The 13,272-nt window shown below is 44.4% G+C and overlaps 1 protein-coding gene across 2 annotated transcripts in view; it reads left to right on the forward strand.

Moving 5' to 3' along the window:
• Window positions 1–13,272, forward strand: part of TyrRS-m (Tyrosine--tRNA ligase, mitochondrial) — a 51,665-nt gene that overhangs the window by 35,883 nt on the left and 2,510 nt on the right. For both annotated transcript variants that reach the window (XM_055069526.2, XM_050176571.3), the window contains exons 10-12: window positions 2,477–2,543; window positions 4,836–5,030; window positions 8,885–9,010. In XM_055069526.2, coding sequence (XP_054925501.2) covers window positions 2,477–2,543; window positions 4,836–5,030; window positions 8,885–9,010 — 388 coding nt within the window. The remainder of the gene's footprint in view (window positions 1–2,476; window positions 2,544–4,835; window positions 5,031–8,884; window positions 9,011–13,272) is intronic.

Genomic DNA, 13,272 nt, shown 5'->3' on the forward strand with positions numbered 1-13,272 from the left:
TTCTACTACCTCGGCAGTATAATAAGAGACATTTCCCAGAACCGATACTTGACGCAGTTTGTAGCAAACACTTCAGCTTTAACTATACTGGCTTACTTCAGTTCTGCCTTTATACCATGTGACTCCTTAATGTCGACAATGAAGAAGTCAGCTAGTGAAAACAACCTAATAATGGCATTGGCAATTATTGCACATTTTGACGACCACCACTGCTGTGGAGCTTGGTCGGTAAAAATGGTCACTTAGTCTCGAATAAATTACATTTCTAAAGGCCAATTGCAATGAAATTTCGGCACACATGTTGACAGCTTAAATGTGTAGGGTTAAAGTGGCCTCCGTACGAAGCTTTGTGTTTGAAATATGAGTAGGTGCACCACGAAAAGCTCACAATAAGATGTTTTTGATACCAAAACTAAACAAACAAACAAATATGTGCTGCCATTACCACTTCCAGGAAACGACACAGAGGATAATCCGGAATATTGAGATTGAGAAAGAGCTTGGCGCTTGACCATGACCTCCGACGCTTGAAACTGCTTGTGGTGCGCTGAAAATTCTGGAAGGCCCTGTTTTGAATTTTGCATCATACCTGCTAATCATCAAGTGCTTGCGTCATCACCTAAAGGTGCTGTTTAAAGGCTGTTGATCAAAAAATTACGCAGCTAGCTACCCCTGCAGCTTTTCAAGGATTGCTCGATAGCCAAGGGGAAATTTTTTTGCTGTTGGCATTCATTAATCTGAGGTGGTCATCTAAGAAGCGCCCAGCATAGTGGTAGCAGGGGACTGAATTTTGCAGTCAAGGCTTGACCTCCTCAGGAAGGTCTTCTGAGGCTAAAGTTCGGTAATCATTAAAGCAAATAGGAACACTATTCTTATATTGTTTTAAGTCATGTCGTAAGAAAGATGCTAAGGCCAGATTCTAAATATTAGCTGGTAAGGCAGCTTGATGCACGATAACTACTGTTGCTATGCACTGCAAACACAATGGGGTCATTCCGCGCCAACTGATCCAGACTTGGTGCTCCAAGTTTATCTAAGTTTGTTTTTGGTGAAAAAACTTTTTTTTCGTGCAGTGGCCGCCATCTCAAGTTTACAAGTGGTAGCAAAACGTAGTCTAACAAAAAATTTGTACAAAATAGACATCTTTACCAATGACTATAAAACTTTTTTTATACATATAAAAGAGATAGTTTTTTATGTATATGAACTTGAACTGATCTTGTTTTACTTTATTTGAATATAAAACATGGAAGAAGGCACAGAAAGGTGGAGGAGGAGAAAATAACTTTATTGTGTATCCTGTGAGTTCCTGGGGAGGGACAAAGGCTCCACCAAGGTGACGGCCAGGAGTTCGTGGGTCCTGACGGCATCCTCGGCCCGCTGAACCGGCCGAAATTTTTTAATGAAATTTTATGTTCTGACAGTACTCGTTCCAGTTATTTCTCTAAATTGTCCGGAAGGCGAAGAAAACGGTAAAAATGTTTCAGAGGTAAAAAAACATAAGTTGAGAAAATTTGCTTTTTGAGGCATATTCAGCCGTCAATTGCATAGTGAGGTGGTCGTAGTAAAAATATGAAAAATAGTAAGTTGCACAGTACAATTGACATTTATTTCTCAAAGTTTAATCAGAACAATTTTTGTTTTAAGTGAGAAAGTAATTGTGGAAGTTGAGTCCTGACGCTAGACCGGTATGAAGCTGGACAGAGAGGAGGAGGTAAAGCATGCCTGCAGCCAGTTCAGGTCTAGGCTTGAGAAGGCCATGGCTGATCACGAAGATTGCATTGAACAGTTTCTTTTGAGGAGGCTTCTTTTTCTAACTCTGAGCAAGATTCTGTACGAACAAATAGATTTTCTCCTTCTGTTTTGGATGTTCTTTTTTGTATAGCAAATTTCTCTGATTTACTTCAATGAAACGAATAGTAACAATAGTAACAAGGAAAAATTAATTTAATGTTGGAGTCTATAAAGGGATAAAACGGATTAAACTTCGAGGAGGGTGTTTCAGCACTGTGTCAGTCTCCCCTTCTGCTAAAAGAAAAAAAAATTCATTTAGTATTATTGGTGCACATCTAGCTAAAGAATGGTAACTCTGATCGTTACACTCTGTCAATTCTACGGAATACTATTTGTTAAAGTGAGCACCCAAGTTTGTCCCACTCCTCCATTTTTCCTACTCCTTCTCTGTTTGTCCCCATTTGCAACATGCCTCATTTGTTTTACTGTTTGTGTTTACTATTGCAAACATCTGAAAAACTCTTGCTGGCAGGCAGATGCTCTGCTAGGGTCATGGGTTAAGCAGCAAACATGTTTTTTGCCCAACTGCCAATATGTGAAAGCATGAAAGACTAGTGCATTTTAAATTTCCATACCAGCGTTGGTATGTTTCAGTTCAAATGGCACCTGAATTTATTATGCATCCAATTTTTTTAAATTCTTTTTTTAAATCATTGGAATACTTTTGTGTTCAATGATGCAGAGAGCTCCCGAGAAGCGAGTGGCTCAGAAACGGCTTGCTGAAGATCTCACACTCCTTGTTCACGGGGGTGAGTGCATTTGTCATTTTTACGCTGAGCCATATCATAAGCTGGGATAGAGTTGTCGAACGTCACTATAACAAAGTTGTAGCCAATGCAAAAATAGCTTCGTTATATCCAATATTCGTTATAAGCATATGTTTCTTGTGTGCTCATGCCAGTGAGACAGGTTTTGGATTTACTTTGTCGTACAGTCGACTTCCGTTAATTCGACCCTGATAGGACCGAAGAAGTCGATCAAATCATCTGACTGGTCAAATTAAACAGGGTGCAGAAAAATAAACGCCTAGGCACGCCACTGATTCCATCGGCAGTATTTGCACGAGTTTAACATGCCCCCCGAATCAAGTGTGCGCCGCCAACTTTCTGTGTCCGAAGTAGAAAAACACGTCGAAATGACATAAACGCCTCTAAAGAAAGAAATGTAACGGACGCTGGATTTTTTTAGCAAGATTAATGAACAACGGTTATTGCTTGAAAATCTTCCTGGGCAGGCTGAAAAAGTAGCCATTTTCAACTAGAGCATTTTGAATGTGTGTTCAACGCATCCATTGTCCCCCCCCCCGAAAGCTCTGTCGAGACAGACACTCCTACTAAAGGGATCTCTACTGGGGTCACCATAGGGGTCAGGCACGTGCGTGTTGACTGGTCAAGCTTGAATTATCTGGCAAAGGCCAATTTTAAAATCGAAATAATGAAAGCACGGGTGCCATTCGGGACCTTCAGTCGAGATTGAATTAACAGAAGGCTACTCTACGTGATATTTTGTTGCATTTGCAATCATTATATTAAGGTTCAACTATATTAGAGCATGCTGCATTCTCATGGGGGCAGAATGCAAAGTTATTGTGTACCATGCGTTGGGTACGCATTAAAGAACACCAGGTGGATGAAACTGATTTGGAGCCCCTCCCTCCCCCCCTCCCCCACACACAAACACAATGGCATGTCTCATAATCAGATCGCAGTTTTGACATGTAAAATCCCAGAACTCAAGTTTCTGTTTTAGTTGTTCTAGATTGTATTTGCTGATGGGCTTTCAATTGCATGCAATACTACTAAGGTGCAGGCAGTGTTGGGTTCCTTTCTTCCTTCTCTCTCTCTCTCTCTCTCTCTATCAAAATTTTATAAAGAGAGAGCTTTACAACTTCACAACAAAAAAAAAAAAGCCATGTCAATGGAGTAGCACGAATTTAGGCTGTCTGAGAAAGCACACAGAAACAACACATTTTGCTTAGCAGCTTAAGCGAAACAGTTACGTTGTTACATTTTTTATTTTAAACTTAAATCTTGATTCTCAAATTAAGAGCTAGGTATATTTCAGTAGCTCCTATTGAAATGCACTTTTAAACACTGCTACACTGAATGCTGCATCGGCAGAATTATTGTTTCAGTTAATTTTCTTTTTGTCAATTTCCCAGAGTTTAAAAGAAGCTAACCCGTGAAAATTTTCACTTGTGCCACAAATGCACAAAAAATTACGTTTGAATGTTTGTGCCTAGGGTTCTCTAATGACAGTCTTCTTTTTTTTTGGGGGGGGGGTGGAGGGGGGTCTCTACCACACGTACAAATTTAGTGATATTTGACCTGATGGTGTCTATTACAGTGTCTTCTGAAGTGAGTAATTCTGGGGCTATAATTTATAAGTAGACATGCATTTACAAGTGCCTTTGTAAACAGTGCAATGTAAAGGTAAGCATACTATGATGCCATTTGCTTGAGTTTGTTGCTCACTTTTACAACTTTGCAAACAACCATAGTAAGTCCCTAAGTAAAATGGCACCCGTTACATCGAAGCCATTGTAACGTTGACCTGGATACGTTTGCCAGGTGCTACTGAAAAGTTATGTATAAATTGTTTTTTGCATGATAAGACACTGTTTCAAACACGCTTCAGTTATACTGCTCTGTTCAAGCTATGGCGTCGAGCGTATGCACTTCTCAGACGACTGAGTTCTTTTGAACACGTTAAATAGTGAATGGCGTTTACTGAAATTACATTAGGCATGTCAGTGCTGCATTGCACAAATTACATTAAAATTAAGGCAACTTAATGTCACTTTCTGTGCTTGTGTGGCTCGGGTACCAGTATAGCTTAGCGCCAAGTAAACGCCAGTCGTAGTTCAGTGTCCGTGTTGTCCGTGTACACCCATTGTGATTTTGCGCTGTGGTACATCTCGCACGTCGTCGCGGTGAGCTCGCTCACGTTTGCAACCCGTTGCGGTTGCTGCGACAGTTGTGCCATTGAAATGGGCTCGAGAAAGCGTCGACGATCCGAGGGTACCTCGTTTCCCTGCGCAGAGAAAGGGTTGGAGCTGGCGAAACGAGCCAGCGCGGTGCTTTTTGGCGGAGCAGCTGCGACTGAGGCGCTGCAACATCTCAAGGAGGAGGAGCTGCACCTGATTTTCGGCGACGCTGCTTTCGCGACGCTTGCGTCGGAGGCGGGGACGACCATACTGGACATGGCTATGAAGGCTCGCCTCTTCCCAACCATGAGTGAGTGCTTCAGTGGCTGTTTCCTTCTATACTGTGGCAGCAGATAAATTAGGGACGTAGTACCAAGCTACCAGAGGTATGGCCATCTCCTCTACTTCAGGTTAATCTTTTGTTAGCATAATTGCAGATGCCGACTTTTGTGTGTGGCATGCTCATAATGCATCACTCTAGGCCCTTAATTTCTATTCGCATTGTATAGTTAATGAAAACTATTTTTTTTTTTTCATATTGGTATCTTATGTTACCTTATTATGTTTCATTGTATTCTATGTTTACTTACTCATCACTCCTGCTTGGGTCCGACCACGGCCTGCAGTGTGCATGAATAAAAAGAAAAGAAAAGAAATATACCTAAAGTGAGTGCTTACTTTTGCTTGAAATGTGCAAAATACGCCGAGAATAAAGATACTATCCAAGGAAAACAAAAATAGATTTTGTAGAAACTTTTTCAGCAATGGGTTTGTTTGCTTGCAGTGTGCAAAACCAGGCAGTACACTGAAAGTGAGCTTCACCCCAAGCCACCTGTAGTTTCACGTAGAACAATAGTTTCACGTGCAGGTCTTGCCAAATGTTAAACAGAGGTGTGTGTTGCATTCCCTTTGCATCGCCTTGTGATATCACTGCAGATGGCGATTTTTTTCATCAGTCCTTTTCCTCTGACCGTGCTTTCACAAGAAAGCGAGTCGCGTGTCAACTTCTGCATTCCCCTCCTCAACTCCTGCTGCAGTCGAACGGATGACGCTTGCTGCCCGTCCAGTGTTCGCCGAAAACGTTTAACCGAAAACTCTTTACTCAAAAATGAAACTAAGCAAGAAAAACAGTTCAAAGCAGAAAACTAATCAACAAAATCTTGTTTGAGCTCCCAAACAAGGTAGAAATCGAACGTACCCAATTTTTTGAAGATGTAGCGTGCTTCCAGTTCTCGCAATCAGAAAAATATGAATCCAGTGAACTTTACCTTTAGAGGATGAAAATTTGCCTATATGAGCATCATCATCACTCTCAGACATCACTTCATCACTACCTGTGGACCGTAGGCTGACCTCCACGTGATTCATTGCACATTTGATGTTTTGCGCTTGTCAAATTTCCCTGGCAACAATTGCGCAAGGGGGTTGGTGACTCATGCCTGGAGTAACCGCTTCACCAGTTTGTCTTGCTACCCATACAATTCTCCGGAACGCCAGAAACATGTGACGTGACTTTTCGCTGCTAAAAAATAGTAGCATGTAAAATAACCTGCCCTTTGAATGACCATTCATAATAAAATTCAATGTGCGGCACTGCAATCGACATGCTACACAAGAACTTGTTCTGTCACCATCTTGTGATGGCAATCTCGGCGAGGCTGGCTGGACTGGCTCTGACAGCAGGCTCGCGAGTGCTGCAAACGAGGTTGTGGTATTGTACGCAGTTGCATTTCCAAGCAATTTTCTGACTTTCTGGAAAGAAAGGCAAATGATATAATTGAGTGAATATTGTAATCATTCAGTGTGAGCACTCAAGCATTTTCACTTGACAATCTTCCTAGGACAGGCAGAATATAGACATTTTCAGCAGGACAATACATGTGTTCATTGCATTCACTCTTACCTAAGCACCGCCAAGATGGAGGCTGGTGCTATTGGGACCACCCTTGAGGTCAGGCACATCTGTGCTGACCAGTCATGTTCGAATTATTTGACAGAGGTAAACTTCAGTAGCAAAATCGGCAGTTGGACAAGTTGGTTAACATCCATTTGCATAGCGTTTCCAAAGGGACGAAAGACACAGGAAGAGGCCCACTGGACAGGCATCAGTTTCAGAGTCAACATAACGAAACTTTGTGGGCCGCATAGAGATAGGTTGGCACTGGCCAGGACTTTCAGTCGAGTCGAATTATGCATAAAATTTTCATTAACTGGAGTCAAATTAACAGAACTCTACGGTATTTTGCTTTTGTGTCTCTTCTAGTTGCTTGCACATGCTAAATGTACTAGCAGCAACTCTACTGGTGTAGCAACAGAATAGGCAGAAAGGTTCATCACTTGAGGTCTCTTCACTAATATTGCCACTGTTGAAAGCCAGGCTGTCATCAGCACATTCGCTCTACGGCTTGCTTGTCGGGCTAAGCCAATGGTTGTGCTGTAATTTGCATCCTTGTAATGCTGTCACTTGCAACAGCAATGAGCAGCTGGTTGCCAATTCAGAATATACAACAGATTCTGCCTAGGTGTGCATTAAAGCCAAGGCGGAAAAGCCTTTATAGGTTGCAAAAAAATATGCGTGCACAATGAGGGGATGTCACTCTTTTGATTACCACTCCAAGCTCTGTTGTTATGTTGTGAAGCCCAATTCTGTTGTAGTAAACCGGTTGGTGACCATTGCCTGTCCTGTCTACCTTGCACTGTGTTCTGTCTTAAGCACTGCAAAGACTTGCAGCAGAACCCATCTCTTGATGAATGTCGATGTTAATCCGATTAGCATCGAAGAGATGCGGCACAGGGCTGCCAAAATCAGAATTTCCCTATTTCTGCTGAAATTTCCCTTGCTTGCCCATAAAGTTATATAATATTAAGTAGTCATTGTTTTATTAATCACTTCCATTTTTACATTGAGAAATATTATATAGCCTCTATGCCTCTTGTAAACATCTGATAAGTTAGCTATGGGGGCTAAAATTCTAGCCAAAGCACATCTGGCAAGGTGAAGCGTTACCAAAAGATCCAAGCTGACAAAGAAAACCCCATCTTTAGCTTAGATGTAATGCATTTCATCAGGATGTAGTACTTCTTTAATCATATTATTAGTGTCACGCTAGCAGACAGTCAAGTGTTCCTTTATGCTGCTTACCGAGCTGTCGGCGTGGTAAGCGGTAGCAGTGACGGTAGGTGTGCTTCTAGACTTATTTTGCCATTTTCGCTGAAAGAGGTTGTTCGAGTGCTTTAGTGTTGCCAGATAATCGCACAGCAAACTGTCGCACAGCTGAAAGCAACAACCTCAAATGCAGCCAAAGCTGCTGATATTGGATGTTATCTCTGAAAAAAATGTAAATGACCTTTAAAACCCCAGCTATATATGGAACCCAAGATTTCCCCAAAACTTGCAACATTTCCCCAAGATTCCCTCGTAGACCCGAAAATTACCTTGATATGGGAAATGTCCCTCGATTTGACAGCCCTGATATAGCGACACAATGTGTTCCCAAATCCTTTGCTTTCATCTGTAGCCGAGTTTATCCATGTTTCGTTACCAACTCCTTATTCACTTCTCTGTAGCTCAGCGTTCCTCACTTAATGCACGCTGCAGTCCCATTCCGTTCGCTCCGCCCCTTTCTCCACACTCGGCCGCTATTGATGCCAACTCATTGACTTCTCTTCTCTGCAGCTGTCTTCTTAGTTGCCGACTTCATTGCTTCCTTCCTCTTGTTATGCTTACCTACCCGGAGCCCTACCCTATGGCACATATCCGTTCCAGAGGATTGGCCAAGAATGTTTGTATGCTTAGTGTCACACACCCAGTTGCCTGTGCCCAGTGACCCGCTTTTATCTATTCGGGCACACAGCCAGTTGTACACATCCAGTGGCCCATGTTGTCTGTTCTTGTGCGTTCCCTATGGCCCAGGTTGTCTATTCGGGCATATGCCCAGCTACCCAGCTCGGCATGAAAGAGGTTAGAAATGTACATCATACCGAAAAGTGTGTGAAGCTCCCAAAAGGGGCAAATTGCATTAGTATGTCGCCCAGCCTAAGGAAAAGCCGTCACCACTTTCGTTACAAGTCGTGCCGCATACTAAATGTCTGTGATTCTCTCGGGTGTGAACAAGCCCTCCATGTTTTAAGGAACAAAAAAATGCTTCCTTCTGTTTCATGTAGATGATGCTGTCCGCATCATCACAGCCGGTGGGCTGTACATCAACCAGTGTCGTGTAAGCACACCTAGTCATGTGATCGTTCCCGGTGTCCACGTTCTTCCCAGCAACTACACGCTAGCAAGAGTTGGTGAGTGCGCATTTTCTGGTATTTGTATGACCGCAGCCTTCCGTGTGATGTTCTGCCTACCCTGTTGTTGTCGTTCTTTAAAAAAAAAACGGTCACAAAGTTAGTTTTCTAGTGAGTACGAGCCCATTTCACCAAAACGGTTGTACGTATTTAGCAGTTACAACGTACGGGGGAACGCTGGGAGGAGAGCACGTGAGATTTTAGTGGTGCATACTTGCAGCTTTCGGACATTTACTTTCGCACTGTGTCAGGCTGCAGCTTTTTCTGTCACTCTCTTTAAGTCTTGATGGCACAATATAGTCAGGATGTGAGAGGTGTAGTTCTTGGCGGTGGCTTCATGTTAACAAAACAGTGCGAGAAACACTACCCTGCCATCTTTTTGCATCCGGTTCCTTGCAGTTTTTGCAAACTGGCTTTAGGCATGCTCACCATGCCCCATTCCGGAAGATTGCACTCTCGTTTTTGTTCGCATTAGACTATGAAAGTGAAGTATTGAGGAACCACTTATGGGTGCCCCCGTAGGATATTTGCCATTCAACTGCTGCTAAAGAGGCTGCTGCCACTACGAGTAATTATGATGGCATAGTTAAAAATTGTTGTAAAAGTGTGGTTTTCAGTGTGTGGCCCTTGTTTCTTGTAACCACTGTAGCCAAATAAGCGGACACAAGATTTGAAGTCAAGTTATTGTTCTGCTTATATTAGAAAGATTATGTTACTTTCTCGAGAGTTAGCTAAGCAAGCATGTGACTTGCATACGTGTGTAGGTAATGCTGCACCCTTATGTCTTTTGGAATTGCCAGGTTGCCTGCCTTCAGGGAAAACTTGACAGACCTGAAATTTGGGGTGAATTTATCAGTTCTGGAAGATTCAGGGAAAAGACGGGAAAATTTCATCTCAATTTCTTTGAATAAGGGGAACTGGTACCTACAGTAGTTATGACGAAGCTGGTGGTGTGCCGGTAGGAAGCGAAGTTTTTAACTGAGCCTACGCAATTCACAAATAATGGTGTGTTTGACTTGTTCGGTCAGTGTGAGCCATGCCAGGCGGTCTGAATATCATGGCATGCATGATTCAATCAAATCAGATAGTGCATCCCACCTGATGTACAGCTTACTTGTTGAAAGTACTTGTTGAGTTGATGTACAGTAAAAGCTCGTTAATTCGAATTCCGCGGGGATGCTATGAAAATTCGAATTAAACAAAATTCGAACTAATGAAAGTCAGCGAAAAAAATCGCTCGGTTAAGGCGCGTATATAGTCTGATGTGGCGTGAGCACGCGCGCACACGCTACGTCACGTTGGCGTGAACAACGTCTATACTTCGAAGCTCTGGCGCAGCCAACGTAACCGGACGCGGCCAGCGCGGTCCGACGCGCCCGACGTCGAGATGGCTCTTGCTCCATCCGCGCGTTTGTCGCGCTGACTGGGGCGGAGAAAAAAAAAAAAGAAGTCTCCGTCTCGCGCGAAAACCGAAGCACCGATTGCGATAGAAAATTAGTAGATAGCTATACGAAGTAAGGATAATAGTTTTATCGGCCGTATAAACTTGTAAGCATTCGCTTACTAAATTAACAAGCACTGTGTCACGCGCGCACAGGTGAGCATGAACGCATCTCGCTCGATCACCGCGGAAACTCGCTGAAAAACGCTGGAGTGAGGGGACGCAGCAGTAGCAGCGAGCGATTTGACGTTCGTACAGCCCTCGCTTTAACGCGAAGGAAACGTAGAAAGCACATCGCATATGAAGCTAGCGGCAATACGCGCACTCTGCAAACATCGCAGATCGCTTTGAAGACGAGGCCCACGCGGGCGCGCACTTTGGCAACGTCGCAGATCGCTTTCAAGATGCAGCGACCGCATGGTCGCGCGGCCGCGCCGTAAGCAGCAGCCGCCGAAGATCGTCCCCCGGTCCCTCCCTCGCCTCACCCCTCTGCCTCGCGCGCGACAAGAGAGGGCGCGCTCCTCCAACATAAAGCCCCTTAAACTTCGTAAAGTAGTGCCACGCTTTGAAGAATGCCGCCTCCTCCTCCAGCGCTCTGGCCGAAGCCGACGCCGCGTCGCTATTGGCCTAATGGCATCACGTGGCCCCTTGCGCCGGCTTCGTTTGTTTACAGTCGCGCTTCAGTGCCATCTTTGCTCGAGACGCGGCGCTTGTTGGCGGCATTCCTTCCGTTCCTATTCCGTGTTTTGATCTTGCGAACGCCTTGAAGGATGTTTTGTGGCAAGTGCGACGTGGCTTCACGTAATTTTCTGTTACCATGACCTGCTGCGCGTTCGGATGCCAATATAGTTTTAGCAAAGGCAAGAATATGTTCGCGATACCGTCCGTTAAGCGCAACGGGTTAAGAAGAAAGACATGGCTTCACCAAATCGGGAGGGAGAACTTCCGACCAACTTCCTACGCGCGACTATGTGATGTAAGTTGTGGCTCTCTCAGAATATTGTATGTGCCAGGCTTGCGTATTGTGCTGCGGGCAATAACGTAGTAGATATTGCACAGTTCACTGTGCATGTTGTCATTTGGACGCACGCTTTAGCATGATTTTTATGCAACGTCTGCTTTGCTTATATGCGCACTACGTGGTCGTGTTAGTCATATTTGGTGCGCTTAATCGTTTTGAACGCCAACCGGCGTGAGTTCGCGGGCACGCGAGGTTGCGTGCGATAACGTGATTACGAAATTTTGAGATTCAGCGCAGTGCTTTTGATAAAATTTCAGTCTCGATCATGAAAGCGCCTCAGGAGAGGAACTCTCTGCGTTTTGTGGTTACTTACTAGCCTTCTTTAGATAGACTAGCTTTGTTTGCCACATTTGTTCGTGTTCCTCGTTGGCGGTCGCCCGGTGGATTTGCGATACAGAGGCACCGATGAAAAGCGTGCGTGCTCTCCCGAAACCGTGTTACGCGGTGCGTTCGTCGTCGAGCGACCGCATCATAGGTAATTGAGACGTATGTGCTAATTCGCGTGAGCTTTAAAGTGTGCGAAGCTTAAGATGCGGCGGTGGAGCACTCGCAAAGAAAACGTGCGGTCGCCCGCCCGTTCGCTGGCTGGATTAGTCGTCGTTCGTGCTTAGTCGTTTGCTCGTTCGTTCGCGCGCTCGTTTAGTCGTTTGCTCGCTCGTTTAGTTCGCGCGCTCATATAGTCGTTCGCTTGCTCGTCTATGCCACTATTAGTTTCTACAGTCACTATGCCTAATTGAGACGCGCTTGCTGTAGGACTCTTAGGCTGGTGCGTTTATTTACGCAATGAGACAATAAATGGTGCACACGGACTTGTGACTGCAAAGGCAAATCTGTAATGCATCTATGCTGAAAATAAGCTGTTAACTTGCAACTCGAATGCCGTTTCATATCATTTTAACCTATGGATAAAACATCATTTCACTTGTCGCAATTTCGGCCGCGTCATGGCGGGGTGATTTTTCGCGCGATCATGACTTCACTAATAAAGTCATGTCTCGCAAATGTTACTTCGAAGGGAGTGCAACCGTCCTCAATGCATGCACCTCAGTGCAACTCGGTTCGCGACACGTACGTCACTTAGTAAACGGACGAACCAACGCACGATGAAGTGTTATTCGTGATAAGTCATTAACCTGAAAAAATTACTTAAGGCCACAGTGGTCTTGTTTGAGATTTAGTCAAGCATTGTTATCGCGCTCCCGCTTCGCGCACGAATGCTAAAAACTCATTTTCTTGTGTACGCACAGTCCCGACTCGACGATCGGCACGCGGTATTTCTGTCGGCGTTGAGACACGAGAAACATAATAGCACCAGCGCCCACCTCTGAGGCTTTGCGCGCGCTTAGATTGGCAAGCACGCACGTTGGCGGCCCTGTAGCTTGTAATACACTTTCGAACCTCCAGAGCAGTGATCTCCGTCAGCCTTTGTACGTCATAGCTGATACGCGCCGCGAATTCACATGGTAAGGGCGGCGCGGATTGTTTAGGCTGAGGGCTTGCTGGAAGCCAAGAGGTTGTCATTCGATGGTAAACGTGTTATTTACAACCATTCGCAACAAGATCTTGCGACACGCCCTTGACAAATGCTGCGTACCTAATTGTAGGGCACGCGATACATTCGCAGTCGTCAACGCACAGCGTTAACACTCCTTTAGGTACTTTTTTAAGAAATAGTTATCAAAAATGAAACAAAAGCTGCCGTTACCGAATTTGTATAAGCATCCGACTAGAAATTCTATGCTGTACACGAAGTTACGCGGAGCTGGAAAGCCAACGTGAACGCCCAAAGAGCACTGCCTT

This window comes from Dermacentor andersoni, chromosome 8 (genome assembly GCF_023375885.2).
Source record: "Dermacentor andersoni chromosome 8, qqDerAnde1_hic_scaffold, whole genome shotgun sequence".
NCBI lineage: Eukaryota > Metazoa > Arthropoda > Arachnida > Ixodida > Ixodidae > Dermacentor > Dermacentor andersoni.